Genomic DNA, 18,653 nt, shown 5'->3' on the forward strand with positions numbered 1-18,653 from the left:
CTTTGTAACCATGCCTATTCTTGTCTGCAAAATGGACAAGAGTAGGACATGTTTTAAAGTTTTTTTTTGCGGAATGGACATACAGAAACAAGGCACACGGACTAATTTCTGCTTTTTCTTTTTTTCTTTGCCAACCCGTTGAAGTGAATGGTTCTGCATAAGGACCACAAAAAAAAAAACGGAACAGACACAGAAAGAAAATGTTAGTGTGCATGAGCCCTTATAGCGGTACCCGGTCTGGGTGCAGCCACTTTTTTTTTTTTAACATCGTATGGGATCGGACTTTTGAGTTATCTTCCTCTGTATCCAGCTTTCGGTAGTTATGTTGGAGCCGACCTAGGAAAAAGCATAGCCATGAAGTGGTCGCTGGGATAAATGATGTTCTTTAAGATACAGTTTCTGTTCATTTGTTTTTTTTTTTAGTAAAGCAATAAAATTATACTTATCAGGTGTCCCAGAACAGGACCTCCCTGGCTGCTGCCATGGCTCTTTCTGATCGGGCTGTTATCCATCTACAGTGCAAGGTCTACACATTACGACTACCACCTCCATCATGTGTTTTATTACCCAAACTAATGGGACTTAATGGTCGGGGGTAATTAGAGCCACGGTCAAGCCGGAACTTGCAACCATAACACGGATGCTGTGCGCAGTGGGTGTCTATCATATATACTAGCATCTGACTTGTCACTGAGATCCCCCCCCAGGAGCGGAGTCTATGAGTGCGGTTCCCCTTGTCCCCTGCTCAGCTGTACTCAGAAATCCAAGCGCGCCTTCTTATAATCTGCACACTGGCCCTGACCAAAAAACGGAAGGGCACAGCCCTCAGATGACTGCTTCTGCCCCTTCTTTTTAGTGATAGGAGGGAGAGGGTAGGGGGGGGGGGGTCTCTGCCCCTGAACCACCACCAATTTAAAATGATAGATACCCTTTAACATCTGTATTCTGCTCTCCTTCCCAATTGTGATCCAAGTTCAGTTGTTGTACGGCTGTGCTACCAAGTACCAGCCTTAGGCCTCATGCACAGACCCGTGCGGTCCGTGTGCCGTCTGCATTTATTTATTTTTTGCAGACATGTTCTATCCTTTTGCATAACGGATGCGGAAAGCACACTGATGATCCGCATCCATATGTCTGTGCGGACCCATTGAACTCAGTGGGTGTGCAAAAATGAGAGCTGCAACATGGATGGTATCTGCAAATTACATATGGACGTGTGCGTGAGGCCTAAGAGGTTTTCAGCCTTTTATTGGGGGGGGGGGGGGGGTTTAAGAACTCCCTCCTGCCCTGACCGTGGGTGCTGGACGTGAGCGCACACAACATACGCTCATTAGAGTTAGCAAAACACAGCTGCTTACTTCCAGAAATGGCGCCACACCTGTCAACAGGTTGTGGCAGGTATTGCAACTGCACCCCACTGAAGTAAATGAGGCTGAGCTGTAATTCCACACACCACCTGTAGACAGGTGTGGCGCTGGCAGCCCTGATTTTCTTGTATGATGCCTGTAATCCTCAGTTATAGTTAGCTGTGTACCCCGAGGTGGTGAGGTCCTAGTATAGGCCTCTTTATCTGATACAACATTTTCCGAAGTGGAGTTTACATGTGATTTGAACACACGTACAGATTCCACATCATTTGGTTGGGGTGTGAATTCGAAAGAAGCAAAAAATAAAAAAAAAACAGGCCGTGTCTATTCGTACGTGACACACGCTCAGAGCTGGCGGGCTAGAGAGCGGCGCACGGTGACACAGTCGCGCATGCGCGGAGGAGCCGCGCACAGGCCGTTGTTGCTATGGAGATCGCGGCGTGGACGCGCCCAGGAGTTGGAACGCTCGCGCCCGCGACAAGGAAATCGCCTTCCTGTTCCTGTACTGGTGACAGCAAAAAAAAAAAAAAAAAACAACTGGAGGAGAAGCGGCGCCGGAAGTACCGGGAGGAAGGGGAGCCCAGGGCGGCGGAGACGGCACGACGAGGAGCGTACACGGGTACAGACGCTGATATGGAGGGCACGGGACGTGAGGGGCCCCGGACTGCAGAGTAGTCCTGCATTATATAATCTGCTCCATTACCTGCTATATCATGAGTCATAGCTCAGCCTTATTTAAAGGGCTACTCCTAAATTAAAGGGATCACTAGCAGACATAGCTACAGGTCGGTTCCCATAGATTGTCTGTACTGTGCCTTTATAGAGCTCTGGACTAAATCTAAGTAATACTAGAGACCCCTGCATCAGGATATCCCTTTAAAGGGATTGTGTGTGTGTGTGTAGATATATATATATATATAGTGACACAGTGAGAGGTTTGGTCTGGGAAAACAGGTATTTTCCTCCCAGCATGTCCTGCTGGGCTGATTTACAGCCAGGTGAGGTCAAATACCGGACCGGATTTTGGCAGCACCTGGCTGTCCTTAAATAGGCAGCTGGGCTCAGAAGCCAGGTCTCTGTGTTGGGATCTGGGAGTCTGTGTGTCTGGATGAAGGCTTGCTACCTGTTTGGCGTGAAAACAGGTTGGTGCTGCTATGGTCAAGGACTCTTTGGGGCAGAATTGCCGCATGGTGTGATTTACCACCAACACCGCAAGGTGACTTTTTGCTTGTTTTGTCACTTGCCTAAAGTGTGAATAAAACACTGAACTGTTTGATCCAAAGAACTTGTTGTTGCCTCTATACTGCGTCCGCTAATCCTGTCTACCAGAGCGAGTCCCCACAATTGGTGGAGGATGCGGGCAAGAGCAGTGAGGCTGGCGTGAACGCTGATATTTTAGGTTTCTGCATTTTTCAGGCACGGTTATATGTCTTACATTAAACCAGCTGTATTACAACCAGTGCCCCACAACAAAATGGAGGCTGTTGTGAAGGCCCTCATGGAGGCTAATCTGCAGCAGCTAGAGACAAACCTGCAGCAACGCGAGGCTAATAAGCAGCAGGAGACTAACCAGTTGCTGCTACAGCACGCGATGGCTTTGCAGACAGCAGGAGCAACCCCGGAAATCTCCACCCCAGGCTCAGAGGTTTGAGCCGATAAAACCCGCCCGGGATGTTCCCACGGCGGACCTGGCTCCAATAGTCTGCTGGTGGTGTCAGGAGCCTGGCCATATAAGGGCTGACTGTCCCTATCGGGTAGCCCATGGACACTAACTATGGCTACTGTCAGTCGCTATATGCCAGGTGGCTTTGTGCAACAGGTACCCCAGAGTCTCTAGATCACTTGTGCCAGGTGGAAGTGGGAGACACTCCGGTGGAGGCTGGACTCAGGGAGTCTGGTGACCCTAGTAAGGGCTAACCTGGTGCGGTCTACTGAATATACTGGCCGGAAAGTCGGGGTGATGTGCATCCATGGAGACTTAAAAGACTACCCCACCGCGCTGGTGTCTCTAACCACGGTGGCCGGTAGATGGACCCTCGAGGTGGCTGTCACCACAAATCTACATTATGAACTCATAATAGGGAGAGACTTCCCGGCACTGTGGCCTGCTATGAGAGTGACAGATACCCATGAGACAGGAGTAACCCTAGCAGAGTGGCCCGGCTCAGGGGGGAGACCAGAACCCTGGAAACTTAAGAACGAAGGGCCAGCTGTAGGGGTGAGGCCACTGGGACAACCCCGCTAGGTGGTGGGGGACTTACCGTAGGCTCCTGAATTGGCAGAACTCAATGTCTCCGGGGATAATTTTGGTACCGCCCAACGTCGGGACCCAACCCTATCCTGCGCCTGAGAAAATGTGTTAATAGTAGATGATGAACCACAACAACCTGGGGCAGTCAGTGTTTCCCTGGCCACATTTCCGTAGTCCCCTAGTACCTCTCCCAATTATCGAAGTACCGTTTGACCGAATAGCTATGGACCTCCTAGGCCCAGTACCGAAGTCCGCCAGAGGGCATCAACACATCTTAGTCATTCTAGACCACGCCACTCGGTACCCGGAGGCGGTGCCACTGCGACATACCTCGGCCAAACTCATAGCTAAGGAGTTAATGGAGATGTTTACATAAAACAGTTACGGACGTCCGTTTACCATCCGCAAACAGACGGTCTGGTAGAACGGTTTAACCAAACATTAAAAAATATGTTGATAAAGGTAGTGTCTATAGAACTGGGACCTCGTTCTGCCCTATCTCGTGTTCGCAGTGCGAGAGGTGCTCCAGGCCTCTACTGGGTTCTCGCCCTTCGAACTGCTATATGGCAGACACCCTCGAGGTCTCTTGGATGTGGCCAAAGAGGCGTGGGAACAACAACCCACTCCACATAAAAGTGTCATTGAGTACGTTACCCAGATGCAAGATCGGATGGAGACAGTGTTGCCTCTTGTTAGGGAGCAGAGTCGGGTCTATAATCGGCAGGCTCGGGTCCGGATCTTTAACCCGGGTGATCGGGTTTTGGTTTTGGTACCGACCATGGACAGTAAGTTCCTGGCTAGATGGCAGGGGCCCTACGAGGTACTCGAGAAAGTTGGAGATGTGAACTACAATGTACACCAGCCAGGGCGGCGAAAGCCGGAACAGATCTACCATGTTAATTTACTTAAGCCATGGAAGGATAGGGAGACCTCTACGGAAGACAGCCCGCGTCCCGGTTTTCTAGGGGAAGAGGTACCGGCCCTTCTGTCTGATGCAAGGGAAGCGGTTGCCGCTGTAAAAGTTGCTGACAGCCTCTCCTCTAAACAGACTCAGGAGGCCAGGGAGTTCATTAGTCAGAACACGGATGTGTTCTCGGACCTCCCTGGACGCACTTCCATAATCCAGCATGACATTGTCACTGGGCCTCAGGCAAAAGTCTGGTTAAAACCATACCGGGTACCCGAGGCTCGGCGACAAGCCATATCGGAGGAGGTGCAGCTAATGTTGCAGCTAGACGTCATTGAGGAGTCCAAAAGTGAGTGAGCCAGTCCTATAGTATTGATACTCAATCCGGACGAGACGTTGCAGTTTTGTAACGATTTTCGAAAACTTAACGAGGGTTCCAAATTCAATGCGTGCGTATCGAGAGGTTAGGACAAGCCCGGTATTTTTCTGTTTTGGACCTCACAAAAGGGTACTGGCAGGTGCCCTTAACAGAGGCTGACAAAGAGAAAACTGCCTTCATCACACCTGAGGGAGGGGCTCTATCAATATAAGGTCTTACCCTTTGGTCTGCATGGCGCCGCCACCACTTTTCAGTGACTAATGGACATTGTGCTTCGTCCACATCGTCGGTACGCTTCGGCTTACCTGGACGATAATCTCATCCACAGTACCACTGGGAAAGTCACCTACCCAGAGTGCAGGCTGTAGTGGACTCCCTTCGGAAAGCTGGCCTAACCGCTAACCCCAAAAAATGTGCGATAGGGTTAGAAGAGACTAAGTACCTGGGGTATGTCATTGAGTCATCAAACCCCAAGTGAACAAAATAGAGACGATACGGAATTGGCCCCAACCGGTCACCACTAGGCAAATAAAGTCATTCCTGGGAATGGTGGGCTATTACATGAGGTTTGTTCCCCACTTTGCTACTCTAGCCGTGCCCTTGACAGGACTCTTGAAGGGACACAAGTCCGTGATGGTTCGCTGGGATGATCGGGCGGAAGGGAGTTTATAGTACAGACCGAAGCCTCCAAAGTAGGCCTGGGTGCTGTACTGTCTCAGGAAGTCATCGGGAGGAACATCCCATTGTTTTCCTCAGCCGTAAGCTCGCCACAGCCGAGACCCGGTATAGTATAGTGGAGAGAGAGTACCTGGCTATCAAGTGGGCACTAGAATCTATCCGCTATTATTTATTGGGGAGAAAATTCCGCCTGGTGACCGACCACTCCCCTCTCAAGTGGATGAGCCAGGCCAAGGACAGAAATGCCCGGGTCATCCGATGGTTTCTCTCGCTACAAAACTAAGTTTTCGGTGAAACACAGGGCAGGCCAGTTACAGGGAAACGCAGATGCCCTGTCCCGGGTACACTGTCTGGCGTGTGTTCACCCCCTCAGGGTTGAACAAAGGTGGGGGGTATGTGACACAGTGAGAGGTTTGGTCTGGAAAAACAGGTATTTTCCTCCCAGCATGTGCTGCTGGGCTTATTTACAGCCAGGTGAGGTCAAATACCGGACCAAATTTTTAATGTCGGTCCGGGTTTTGGCAGCACCTGGCTGTCCTTAAATAGGCAGCTGGGCTCAGAAGCCAGGTCTCTGTGTTGGGATCTGGGAGCCTTGTGTCTGGATGAAGGCTTGCTACCTGTTTGATGTGAAAACAGGTTGGTGCTGCTATCAGCAAGGACTCTGAGGCAGAATTGCCGCATGGTGTGAATTACCACCATCACCACAAGGTGACTTTTTGCTTATGATTTTGTCACTTGCCTAAATTGTGAATAAAACACTGAACTGTTTGATCCAAAGAACTTGTTGCCTCTATACGGCATCCGCTTATCCTGTCTACCAGAGCGAGTCCCCACAATAAAAAAAATATATATAAATATATATATATATGTGTGTGTGTGTGTGTGTGTGTGTGTGTGTGTGGGATGACCCCTTTAAAACATTAAAAAAAAAAAAAAAAACTATGTTAAAGAGGTTGTCCCATAGGAGTTGTGTTGCTCCACAAAACTCTTTGGGAGTAGCGGAGAAAGCGAGATCATTTGTGACGTCCGTTTCATTCAAATGTGGGAACTAGGAGACCCCCATAATGGTGATCGGTGATGGCCCCAGTGGTTGGACCCCCGCTGATCAGACATTTATCCTGTGAATAGGAGATGAGTGTTTTTTCAATGGGAAAACCCCTTTAAAGGGGGTTTTCTAAGATTTTACTACTGATGACCTTTCCTCTGGATAGGTCCTCAGTATCTGATCGGTGGGGTGTCCGACACATCAGCTGTTTGAGAATGCAGCGGGCACACGTTTATCGGTCACATGACCTAAGTAAATGGGTCTGAGCTGTGATACCAAGCACAGCCACTGTACAATGTACGGCGCTGTGATTGGTGAGCAATGAGAAGGCCGCGACGCTCACAGGAGTCTGTCTCTTGCAGCGAGGAGAGTGACATATGAGTGTGCTTCTCTCTCTCTCTCCCCGTTCTAGCTTTCTGTGCTGAGACCCCCACTGATCACTAGAACAAGGAGAGAAAAGCGCCCACATATGGCACACTCTCTCCTTCTAGCCGAGATGGACGTCTATGGGTCTTTCTCGATTACATCTTCTGCAGCGAGTAGAGAGAGTGCCAGGAAGCTGTTGGAAGGGGCTGTGGTGCTCAGCTGAGTGCTGCGGCCTTCTCCTCCTCATGCTTTATCGGTCAGATGGCTTTTTTGCAACCCAGTTCAGATGAATGGGATTGAGCTGCAATACCAAGCACCGCCACTGCACCATGCATGGCGCTGTCCTCGATATACAATGATATACCGATTCAGGCAGCTGATCTGGGAGTCGGATCCCCACCGATCTCATATCGGTGATCTATCCTGAGTACTTAACCCCTTTTAAAGGAGCACTCTGAGAAAAGCTACAACACCGGGTGTGGGTATCCAGGTTGGCGACCTCTGAATATAATCCTGCACTGTTGTCTCCTTTCCACCTTTTAGATCATGGAGTCTCTGTAATTAGCGGAGGAGCTCAGGGCTCAGACGGGAGACGCCGATCTGAGGCCACGCTGCTCCAGAAACAAGGTGAGGCTGTTTGCTTTCCTGCCAACCTCTAATCCGCCATGTCTGCGCTGTGGGTACGATAGTCCGTCCTCTTTCTGGCGGGGGGCGTATTTGTAACCTTAGCTGTGCCACATACGTGCCAGGGCACAAGCTTCGGCAATCACAGCTGTCCACACAGTATCTGGGTACACCCTTCAAAGATTTAGTGTCTGGGTAGACAAAGGCGGCCGTCTCTCGTTGGCACGGCGTGCGGGCGATTGCAGTGACTGGCAGTGTTTGGGTACCTGATACAGGAGGCTGCTCTTGGGTTACAATGGTCTGATAAAGGATATATCGGGAAGCATAACCCAGTCAGCGTGTCTCAGCGGCGGGCCGGAGATGGCAGCGTCTGCTTGGGGGATGGGTACGGGAGCGTTCCTCTCTATTTCACTTCCTTTTAGATTTTTCATGTATTTTAATGCACCCGAGGAAGACTCATAAGGTTTTGCAGGTCTGACTAATATATTAGGGCGCAGGATACGGTGCACTGGGGGCAGTTGGCGTTGTATGAGTTAATACAGAGGAGTAGATTCTTCTTCTGGAGCAGCATTCCCATCATGCCTCAGGATACAGCACCGATTCTTTAGGCTGTCGCCCCCTGCTGTTCATTGTACTTTGTAAACGCATGCCGATAGGAGTGGGTAAAGGCAGCGACAACTGCATTGAGCGCATTTCTGGTCCAGAAAAGTGGTTGTCGCATTTAAGCTCAATCAGTTGTCTGGCACACGGCCATAAGGCCCCGTTCACACGACTCTATGGCCACCGTGCCTGTGTTGCAGACTGCAAACAGGGGCACCAGCCGTGTGAACTCCGTATCCCAGTGCAGACCCATTGAGTATCTTGCGGTGCGGCGGAGGCACGAATCGGAATCCCACGGAAGGGCTTCCTTGTTTTTCCGTGGTCTTCCGATCCGTGCCTCCTTTCTTTTGCCATATGTTGCAGATCGCTGACCCATTCAAGTCAATGGGTCTGCCCCACGATAGGGAGTTAGGGACTTTACACGGCCGGTGCCCATGTTTTGCAGACTTCCTGTTTGCTGTCCGCAACCTGGGCACGGTAGCCATATGGTTGTGAGAGTGTGGTCTTAAGGGGTTGGCCGACTTACTAATAGGCGTCTGTTTATTGCACCGTGCAGCCTCGTCTCCTCCCGCTCCCACGTGAAAATGGCAGACCGCTGAGGGTCATGTGACACAGTGCAACCATCAGCAGCTTCCATTGAAACGCACAGCGCACGCGCTGGTTTCCTGGAAGTCCAGGTGATGCGCAAGGGCAGGTTAAAGTATTCGCTTGTCTCACTGCCAGGCAGCGCCGCCTGCCCGGGTGGTGGATGTCCATGTGCAGTGGAGGTATGTGCCCGATCAATGTGTAAGCTAAAGATGGCCTCGAAGTTGTGAAATTTGGGTCAGAGCTGCTCTTTCAATGGGATCTTTTCTGCCCTCTTTGCCAGGTGTGAATGAGCGAGGAGGGCTCCCCCGCTGCTCTCGCTGACACGGTCCTGCGCTTCCTGTGCCATGATGACATAGACTCAGTGAAGGAACTATGTGCCGACTGGTTCCCCATCGAGTAAGTATGTTCCTTGTAAGGGGGGGGGTGGGGAATGGGGGGTAACGATACGACATGCCAAACTCGAAACCATATTGAAGTCTTACCTTTCCGTGTTCACCCACAGGTACCCGGATTCCTGGTACAGAGACATCACATCAAACAAGAAATTCTTCTCCCTGGCAGCCACCTGCAATGGGCATATAGTGGGCATGATTGTAGCGGAAATAAAGAGCAGGACCAAAGTGCACAAAGAGGTGGGTTTGATGGATCGCCGCCATTTTATCTTACCCCTCTTGGTGTTATCCTGTAGCGTAACCCTTGACTTCTGTGCTTCTAGGATGGGGACATCTTGGCGTCCAGCTTCTCCAGCGACACACAAGTGGCGTACATACTGAGTCTGGGCGTGGTGAAGGATTTCAGGAAACAGGGAATTGGTGAGACGTCTTGCGTGGTCTGAGATTCACGGGGAAGGGGGCGGTCACCCGTCTTTTTTTTTTTAGGCCAATCTGCCTAAATATAAAGCACTGCAGAAGGGGAAGGTGTCGTTGTCTTGACTTCTGGTTACTCGCTAGTTAACAGACTTTTTTTTTTTTTTTATCAGGTTCCCTGCTGCTGGAAAGCTTGAAGAGCCACATCTCCAGCACAGCCCAAGACCTGTGCAAAGCTCTGTACCTGCATGTGCTGACCACCAACAGCAACGCCATCTGCTTTTACGAGAACCGACACTTCCATCAGCATCACTATCTGCCGTACTACTACTCCATCCGTGGGGTGCTGCAAGATGCCTACACATACGTGCTATATCTCAACGGAGGGCACCCACCCTGGACTGTGATATATCCTTCAAAGGGCACCCCTCGCGGCTGTCTTCTCAGATTATCCAGGGGGTTTTCATGCCATGGGGACTTATGGCCAGGGCACAAAACAGATCTTTTAAAGGATCTGCCTGAAATAAGGAGCAGGTAAGTAGTTACTTGACAGATCTCAGGGGCTGCTCCGGTTCTCTAGCCCAGGCTGTGTTTGTAGAAACATAGAAAGTGTCGGCAGATAAGAACCATTTGACCCATCTAGTCTGCCCAATATACTGAGTACTATGGATAGCCCCTGGCCCTTATCTTATATGAAGGATGGCCTTATGCCTATCCCATGCATGCTTAAACTCCTTCACTGTATTTGCAGCTACCACTTCTGCAGGAAGGCTATTCCCTGCATCCACTACTCTCTCAGTAAAGTAATACTTCCTGATATTACTTTTAAACCTTTTCCCCTCTAATTTAAATCTATGTCCTCTTGTAGCAGTTTTTCTTCTTTTAAATATTCTCTCCTCTTTTACCGAGTTGATTCCCTTTATGTATTTAGCAGTTTCTCTCATATCCCCTCTGTCTCTTCTTTCTCCCAAGCTGTACATGTTAAGGTCCTGTAATCTTTCCTGGTAAGTTTTATCCTGCAATCCATGTACTAGTTTAGTAGCTCTTCTCTGAACTCTCTCCAAAGTATCGATATCCTTCTGGAGATATGGTCTCCAGTACTGCGCACAATACTCCACATGAGGTCTCACTAGTGCTCTGTAGAGCGGCATGAGCGCCCCCCTCTGTCTACTGGTAATGCCTCTCCCTATACACCCAAGCATTCTGCTAGCATCTCCTGCTGCTCTATGACATGGTCTGCCTACCTTTAAGTCTTCTGAAATAATGACCCCTAAATCCCTTTCCTCAGATACTGAGGTTAGGACTGTATCACTGATTGTATATTCTGCTCTTGGGTTTTTACGCCCCAGGTGCATTATCTTGCACTTATCAACATTTAAATTTTAGTTGCCAGATTTTTTACCATTTCTCTAGTTTTCCTAAATCTTTTTCCATTTGGTGTATCCCTCCAGGAACATCAACCCTGTTACAAATCTTTGTGTCATCAGCAAAAAGACCCACCTTACCATCGAGGCCTTCTGCAATTTCGCTGATAAAGATATTAAACAATATGGGTCCCAGAACAGATCCCTGAGGTACCCCACTGGTAACAAGACCATGGTCTGAATATACCCCATTGACTACAACCCTCTGTTGTCTGTCCCTCAGCCACTGCCTAATCCATTCAACAATATGGGAGTCCAAGCCCAAAGACTGCAATTTATTGATAAGCCTTCTATGGGGGACAGTATCAAAAGCCTTACCAAAGTCCAGATAAGCGATGTCTATCCAGCTGCAGTGATAATGTCACATCGACAACACATGGCAGCTGCAGCCACTCGCTGGCCTCTGATGAACCCAGGTGCTGGCTGCAGCAGTCCCATGTTATCGACTTGATGTTACTGCTGCGGCCAGGAGAACAGCGGCAATGTGAGATCTGTCAATTAAGTACTTACCTCAGGTGGATCCCGGAGGTTCCTTGTTTTCTTCCTGAAGCCAGAAAACTTCTTTAATGTCATGGTATTTTCTTAATTTCCATAAGGGTGGCCATACACATTAGAAGAATGTAAGCCGAACCCGTTGATTTCAGCTGGACTATCTATGTTTGTGGGGGCGTCCCAATTCTCCCTCGATGGCAGCTGTTGGGTATGTTGGATTCCAACATGATCCTTCGTTCTTGTGTCTGGCAGCAGCTTATTCCCCTCTCCCTATTGAAAACCCATGCACGCTCGGCCATGCTGAGTATGTATGTGTATGGCAGGGTCAGGAGAGAGAGCTGTCGGCCTAATGTGTATGACCAGCTGTAGAGTAAGACGTAAAGTTGGATAATAGTTGGAGGATCCTGTCGACTGCCTGGCGGGGAGGAGGGGCAGTATCCATCAGTCTCATGCTGTCACCTATCAGCCATATTTTCTTCCACTTTCCTTAACGTTTCTTCACTGACTATCTGCAGCACCTGGGTTCTGCTCTGGCCGGTCTCAGCCCGTGCTCGCTCCCGCAGAGGATCTACCGCCAGGCTCACACTCTGCTGCGTAGTTTACTCCCCTGGTCTGGCATCTCGGCCAAGAGTGGCATTGAATACAGTCGCACCATGTGACAACAGGTATGTCACACCGACGGTGGCGAGTGCTGCCATTTACATAGCAGTTAGATTTCTCGTCGCGTGCTTGAAGAGGAGGTGGCAGCCATTTTCTGGGATGGATCAATATTGACAGTGCAAGATAGGAGTTGACATAGCGCTTCTCTGTGGGTGTGTGACTGTCGTAGACCTGGCCATGCCGACCTGTTACAAGGGTTATCCGGGATACCCCCCACCAATCAGTGAAGCGAAGGAGTTCAGCGTTCACCAGGCTCCGTACATTTAGCAGCGGCTGTGCCTGGGGTTACAGCTCATTGCTGCTCAGACCCATTCAAATGATGAGGACTGAGCAATACCTGGCCGGTTCACTGCTACATCTATGGCGCTGTGCTTAGTAAACAATAAGGCCTCCTGCACACAAACGTTTTTATTTATTTTTCGTTCCGTTTTTTGCTTTCCATATACGGACTGTATACAGAACCATTCATTTCAATGGATTTGCAAAAAAACGGAAGGTACTCCATGTGCCTTCCGTTTCCGTTCCGTTCAAACATGCAACGGAATCGGAAACACTAAGGAAACGGAAAAACAGACCGCAAAATACTGAAAAAGCCATACGGTCGTGTGCAGGAGGCCTAAAGGATGATGGCGCTCACGGACGTGTCACAGCCCCATTGGTCAGCTGATTGTTGGGGTTGCTGGGAATCGGCTCACACTGGTCTGACATTGGTGGTCGATCCTAAAGGAGGCCTATTAATGTCGTGGAAAAACCCCTTTAAAGGGAATCTGTCAGCAGTTTTGTACCTATGACACTGGCTGACCTGTTACATGTGCGCTTGACAGCTGAAGGCATCTGTGTTGGTCCCATGTTCCTATGTGCCCGCACTGCTGAGAAAAATGTTTTTATTATATGCAAATGAGCCTCTGGAGCAATGAGGGCGTTGCCGTTACTCCTAGAGGCTCTGCTCTCGCTACATCTGCCGAGCCCCCTCCACTTTGACAGGACCAGGTGGGATGATGTTTACGCTGCCTGGCCCTATCAAAGTGCAGAGGGCGCGGCGGTTGCAGAGAGAGCAGAGCCTCTAGGTGTAATGGTAACGCCCCCGTTGCTCCTCAAGGCTCATTTGCATATATTAAAACATCCTTTTTCTCAGCAATGCGGACACATATGAACATGGGACCAACACAGATGCCTTCAGCTGCCAAGTGCACATGTAACAGGTCAGCCAACTTCATAGGTGCAAATCTGATCTGATAGAGGCCCATTAATCAGGAGTGACAAGCTGGACTCCCTCCTAGGTTGACATAACCCCATAGATTGCGCTCTCTCTCCATTGAAACAAGGGACCTATCCTTCTTAGAATAGATTTGGATCGGTAATACAGCACCCTGGTCATATACTGTGCCTCCAATTGCCTTTGATCTCATAGAGGTATACGGAATCGGTGAGAATAAAAAATGGTGGCACGTTCCTTTTGGATTTCTCAGGTAAGTAGGCGTATGAGGTGGCACACAGAGTGCCTGCGTCTCCATCATACGGAGCCATAGGGACACTGTGTGATGCAGCTTTGCAGTGTGTATGAGGACTTAGAGGAGATCCTCGCCTGGCAGTAATGTTTGGTCTATGGGAGTTACAGGAACAGGCGGGTGAGCTGACTACATTGTAATGGATGAACGGGGTTTATCATTTACTGATTTTTTTTTTTAAATTTTTTTTATTTATTTTAATTTTTTTTATCCCCCCTTTTCCTGTAGATTTAAGCCACCACCTGGCTGCACATCTCTGTGACTGCACTCTGGATTCTCGAGGAGCGACACCATCATAGGATACAGGGTCTGTTGCATCTTCCGCTCCCTCGGCAGGCCGCGATCTGTCCTGCCCCTGCACACAACTTTTATTTGCAGGAACTTCTAATGGGATCTCTTTACCGTAACCGTTAGTTCTGTCTGGCTGCTATAACCCTCATCGTTTCCTAACAGACTTTAAAAGGAGATCCCGTTCTCTCCGGCGACACAGGAAGCAGCCTACATTCTGCCCTCTTTTTTGTAGCCTGGAGCTGCATGTTTTGTTTTTTTATTTGTATTTTTTTTTTTTTTATACAATTTTTTTTCTTCTTTACAAATCAGTTGACTTTGGTGTCCACGCGGTTGCAGAGTTTCACCTATATGGCAAGTGACGGGTGGAGGAGAGAACTATGCAGCGGCCTCTGCTATGTAGAGGACAGAATCACCTTGCCCCTTGATGTCTTCCTTTTGCGTCGTGTGTGTGGCATCAGGATTGTACGGTCTGAGAAGCAGTCCCGGTGCCCACTCCCGATGCGGCATATGTACATTGGGTTTCTATTAACATGACATCCAGAAAGAACAAAAGGTGGAGACATAAAAACATCTTGGCATCCGACTCCAAGGTCATTCATGTCTTTTTTTTTTTTTTTTTTACCCTATTGGTAAGAGTGGGAGCCATTTTTATTGCTTCTCCAACTGTAGTGCATCCTCACTGTACCCATATCTTTCTTATCTTTACAAAAATTTGATTATGAAGATGGAGAAAACTATGGTTTGATAGCTGCCATGCTTCCTTGCCCTTTCTCCTGCCCAGTTTATTTGCATGCAGGGCATAGACCTAAGGCTGTGTTCACATGGCAGATTTTAACGGTCAAAATCCGCTGCATATTCTGCAACAGAAACAATCTCGGTTTTACAATTTCAGTGCTTTGGACCTGATTATGGTTTAAAAACTGAATGGCGCTAAACTGTGAGCAGACTGCTGCAGTGGTTTTCCATATCCATTCTTGGCATGGTCTGGAAAGCCACCCGTAATGTGCAACCACATGAACGGCGCTCTGGACTCCCATTGAAAACAGTGGGGCGTGGTTTAACCCCAGATGGCACTCTGTGGAATATCGGCCATGTTAATATAGCCTAAAACAGACTAGTTGTTAAGGACATGCTGCATGACAGCTGGTGCTGTTAGGCACCATGTCCATAGCAACCAGACATGACAGAACTGTTCATTTTAAAGCAGGACTGTCATCGTCTAAAAGCAGAACGGCCCCCGTCAGATATTCATCTTGTCTCAGCCCAGATTTTTCCATGAAGAAGCGCTGTAATCTAGCCTTGCCTCTTACGTAATCCATCAGGGTACATTTTATACTATTACAGTTAATTGCCGCATGTAATGAGCGACTCTTTCAGCTCCTCCAATTTTTTCTTTATTTTTTTAGAATTGAATTTGCACTTTTTCACATACACGTATTTGCTCATAGAAGTACATATACTAAGTGTAGGATCTATACCGTGTCACAATCAAGTTACATGCAACTACTGGTATTATCTCACCAGCGGCTTCCTGGGAGGGTGGCCTATGGGGCCCTTGAAGAAAGAGGGGGCCTAGCCCTTATTGGTCCCATGGCCTTTGTAATTAGATGGTGAAAAACGTATGCAGGACGCGTCTCTCCAGCGCGCGGGGGGGGGGGACAAAAACCAGGCACAGTAGAAGGCCCATTTTGATCTTTGTTTAGGGGCCCTCTCAGCTATGTATGCCCACCTCTCTCCAGCCTGTGTTTCGTCTTTTATCTATTCTTCAAAAAAGCTTTGCAGGTGCCGTCTGGGTAGATCATTGGCAGGTTTTAACCCCTTCCATTCTGTCATTTTTAATCTTTTAAAACAAATATTTAGACGGCGGACGATGGAAAGGGTTGACGCACGACGGTGAGATTTGTCAGACGTACATTTGCCGGGTAGGTAGCCATGATGATGCGTGTACTGTACTGAGCAATCTGCAGATTTCTCTGTCTCGTGGGTTATGCCAGAAACTGACTTATAGCAAATCTCTCAGACTGGCATAAAGAGGGTAGGCGTGACCCTGGCGCAGGTGATAAGACTGTGGTCACATACCGTACGCACACAACTTTTTTTTTTTTTTTTTGGGCCAAAACTGGGACCAGATCCAAGCAATCAAGCCTTCCTTTATACCTTTCTTCCCTGTTGGATGTGAACCAGATTTTAACAAAGATGACATCTTGTTATGTCTATGTGACTACAGCCTTAAGCTGGCCATATACTTTAGATAGCTTTTTGTTGATTACTCATATGGTTGACAGCTGATCCTGCCCCCATACACTTGTACGCTCGGCTGAGCATGCATGTGCTCTCAAAGTTGAGCGGTGAATAAGCTGCTGTCGGCCTCCCCTGGTGACAACTTATCTTCCTTTTAGAACAAAAGGATTGGTCTTGTTGAAATACAACATGGCTGACCTTTCTTTCCCCTTCCCCTTGTGCAGAGGTGGTTGTCCATTCCCAACACAATTGGCGGGTTCAGCCAGCATTCATCTGATGTGTACCCCGAAGATGGTGTTGGTGGAGAGAAGGATTAGGCTTGTTGAATTTCAACCCTCTATGCTTTTTGTTCTCCCAGGTCTGGCGGCAGCTTTCTCCTCTCTCCCTATTTGACAACACATGCATACTTGGCTGAACTGAGTGTGCATGTGGGAGAGAGAACTGCTGGCCAGATGTGTATGGACACCTTTAGTGTAATAGTGAATAAAAAAACTTTCCAACTATTGCCCCTGACTAGGGACCCCTCTGTTTGATGTACCCCCGGTCCTTATAATTCCTTGTAGTAACAGGAGAACAGATCTCTGCTGTTTTAACTTTGGGGGGTCCCCTCCCCTGTTTTCCCACAGCAGGAGGCTGCATCAATTGACCATCCGTTCATGTCATTTGAACACTCGTTTGGCTGACGGCTGTCTAACCTCATTTCCCCCCCCCATACACATGCAGGCTCGGCCAAGCATGCATGTGTTGTGAACTAGAGAGGGGGTAAAGCGGCTGATTTCAACAGCCTCAACCCTTCTCTCCCTTGACATCTGCTGGGGAGAGGCCCTCCATACACATTAGATGGTCGGCCAGATCCCGACGAAATCGGTGAGTTCCTCTGATGTAAATGTAATGTTTATGACCAGCTTATGATGTAGGCCCCCTTCCTGACATTAACAGCACATAGAGGACTTTTTTTTTAAAGTAGTCCATGCCTTGACCTATCCATATGTTCTGCATTGCCTAGATCCTGAACATGCCGGGTGCGGACTATGCACCTCTTTTCCATTATATGATTGTGTGTGTAGTATATTTATTGCACACTTCCACATACACCTTATACGTGGCTCATACCAGTCGTCATTTATGTAGATGGTATATATTCACACACTTCCTCCACATAGTCGTCCATGAACATGTGTATGTCTTGTATGTTAGATTAGACCGCGTGCGTGCGTGCACAATCTTTCCGTTCTTTTTCTTGGGTTTAACGCCATCACCACAGCGGTCGTCGTGGTGAAACCTTTTTGGATGTTTTCTATTTATGACAAATGTGTTGTAAGATAATAAAATCCCCTAGAACCGAAGGCTGCCTGCTGCGTTCTTTTTGGGTATTGCTCGAAACGCCACACGGAACGGAGGCCACGCACGGCACATAGTCATGAAGCCCTAGTTTCACTTAGGGCTTATGCACACGGCTGTATGCTGGGTCCGCATCTGAAACGCATTTTTTTTTTTTTGCAACTCTGATGCGGATCCGTTCATTTCAACCATGTGCTGTCTGCATCCGCCCCACAGCCACGCAAAAAAAAAAATAGAACATGTCCTTTTCTTGTTCGCAAAACGGACAATTCTACAGAAGTAAAAAAAAAAAATGGTGGCATGCGGTCGCCCAGCATCTGCGTTTTGCAGACCGAAAAACACTGCCATGTGCATGAGCCCTTACCTGAATACTGCCAGGCCAAAGGTGTTCCACGCTATTGCCCCACAAGCCACAACCACTGCGTACAGTGTCTGCACCTGGGTGACAGTGCTGCTGGGTTGTCAGAGCAGACATATAAGAAGACATTGGCAAATCGCAGCTCATCCCCTATTCACTTCACTGGAGACAAGCTGCAATTCCAGACCCATCCTGTGCACAGGAATGGCGCTGTTTTTTGTGAGAAAGCAGCAATGTTTCTCTGATTCTGGGTGTGGAATATTGATGAGCTGTCAGGCTTTCAATAGGAGATTGGGGACCGTCCGACTCCCAAAATCCTCAACTATTATGGACCACAGTGCTAAAACTAGTGCTGACGCGTTTTCATAGTGTACCAAGGACGGCGCCATCCATTGCATAGTGGCTGTGCTTGGTACTGCAGCTCATCACATTCACTTGAATGGAACTGAGCAGCAGCAGGGCCGCGTGTCATCTATGGGCAAGGAAGAGGCCGATGCACTCGCTGGAGCATGCATCCTTCCAACAGCTAATTAGCAGGGGGTCCAACTCCCACCGATCTGGTGATTAATTATTCCTTAAAAAAAGGTATCTGCATCATATAAAGTATGGGATTCTGAGTATGAAGTGCTGATTTAGCGCTGGGCTTCCTTCTAAGTCAGGGATCAGCACTCCAGCTGCTGTAAAACTACAACTCCCAGCATGCAAACATGCTTGGCTTTTCTACTAA

At 48.6% G+C, this 18,653-nt stretch overlaps 1 protein-coding gene across 4 annotated transcripts; it reads left to right on the forward strand.

Annotated features, from left to right (window-relative positions):
• The first annotated feature begins 1,831 nt into the window (after positions 1–1,831).
• NAA60 (N-alpha-acetyltransferase 60, NatF catalytic subunit) lies at positions 1,832–17,573 on the forward strand. 4 transcript variants are annotated; one of them, XM_040441871.1, is made up of 9 exons: positions 1,840–1,986; positions 7,537–7,620; positions 8,774–8,984; positions 9,086–9,201; positions 9,308–9,437; positions 9,521–9,617; positions 9,785–10,019; positions 12,030–12,192; positions 13,924–17,573. In XM_040441871.1, the coding sequence occupies exons 4-8, from the start codon at positions 9,092–9,094 to the stop codon at positions 12,184–12,186; spliced, it is 729 nt and encodes a 242-aa protein (XP_040297805.1). In that variant the 5' UTR covers positions 1,840–1,986; positions 7,537–7,620; positions 8,774–8,984; positions 9,086–9,091; the 3' UTR covers positions 12,187–12,192; positions 13,924–17,573. The 4 variants fall into 4 exon arrangements, with proteins under 4 accessions (XP_040297806.1, XP_040297805.1, XP_040297804.1 ...); XM_040441870.1 differs by lacking the exon at positions 8,774–8,984; XM_040441872.1 differs by lacking the exons at positions 7,537–7,620; positions 8,774–8,984 and having other exon boundaries at positions 1,832–1,986.
• The last annotated feature ends 1,080 nt before the right edge of the window (positions 17,574–18,653 follow it).

This window comes from Bufo bufo, chromosome 7, assembly GCF_905171765.1.
Source record: "Bufo bufo chromosome 7, aBufBuf1.1, whole genome shotgun sequence".
In the NCBI taxonomy this organism is placed as follows: Eukaryota; Metazoa; Chordata; class Amphibia; order Anura; family Bufonidae; genus Bufo; species Bufo bufo.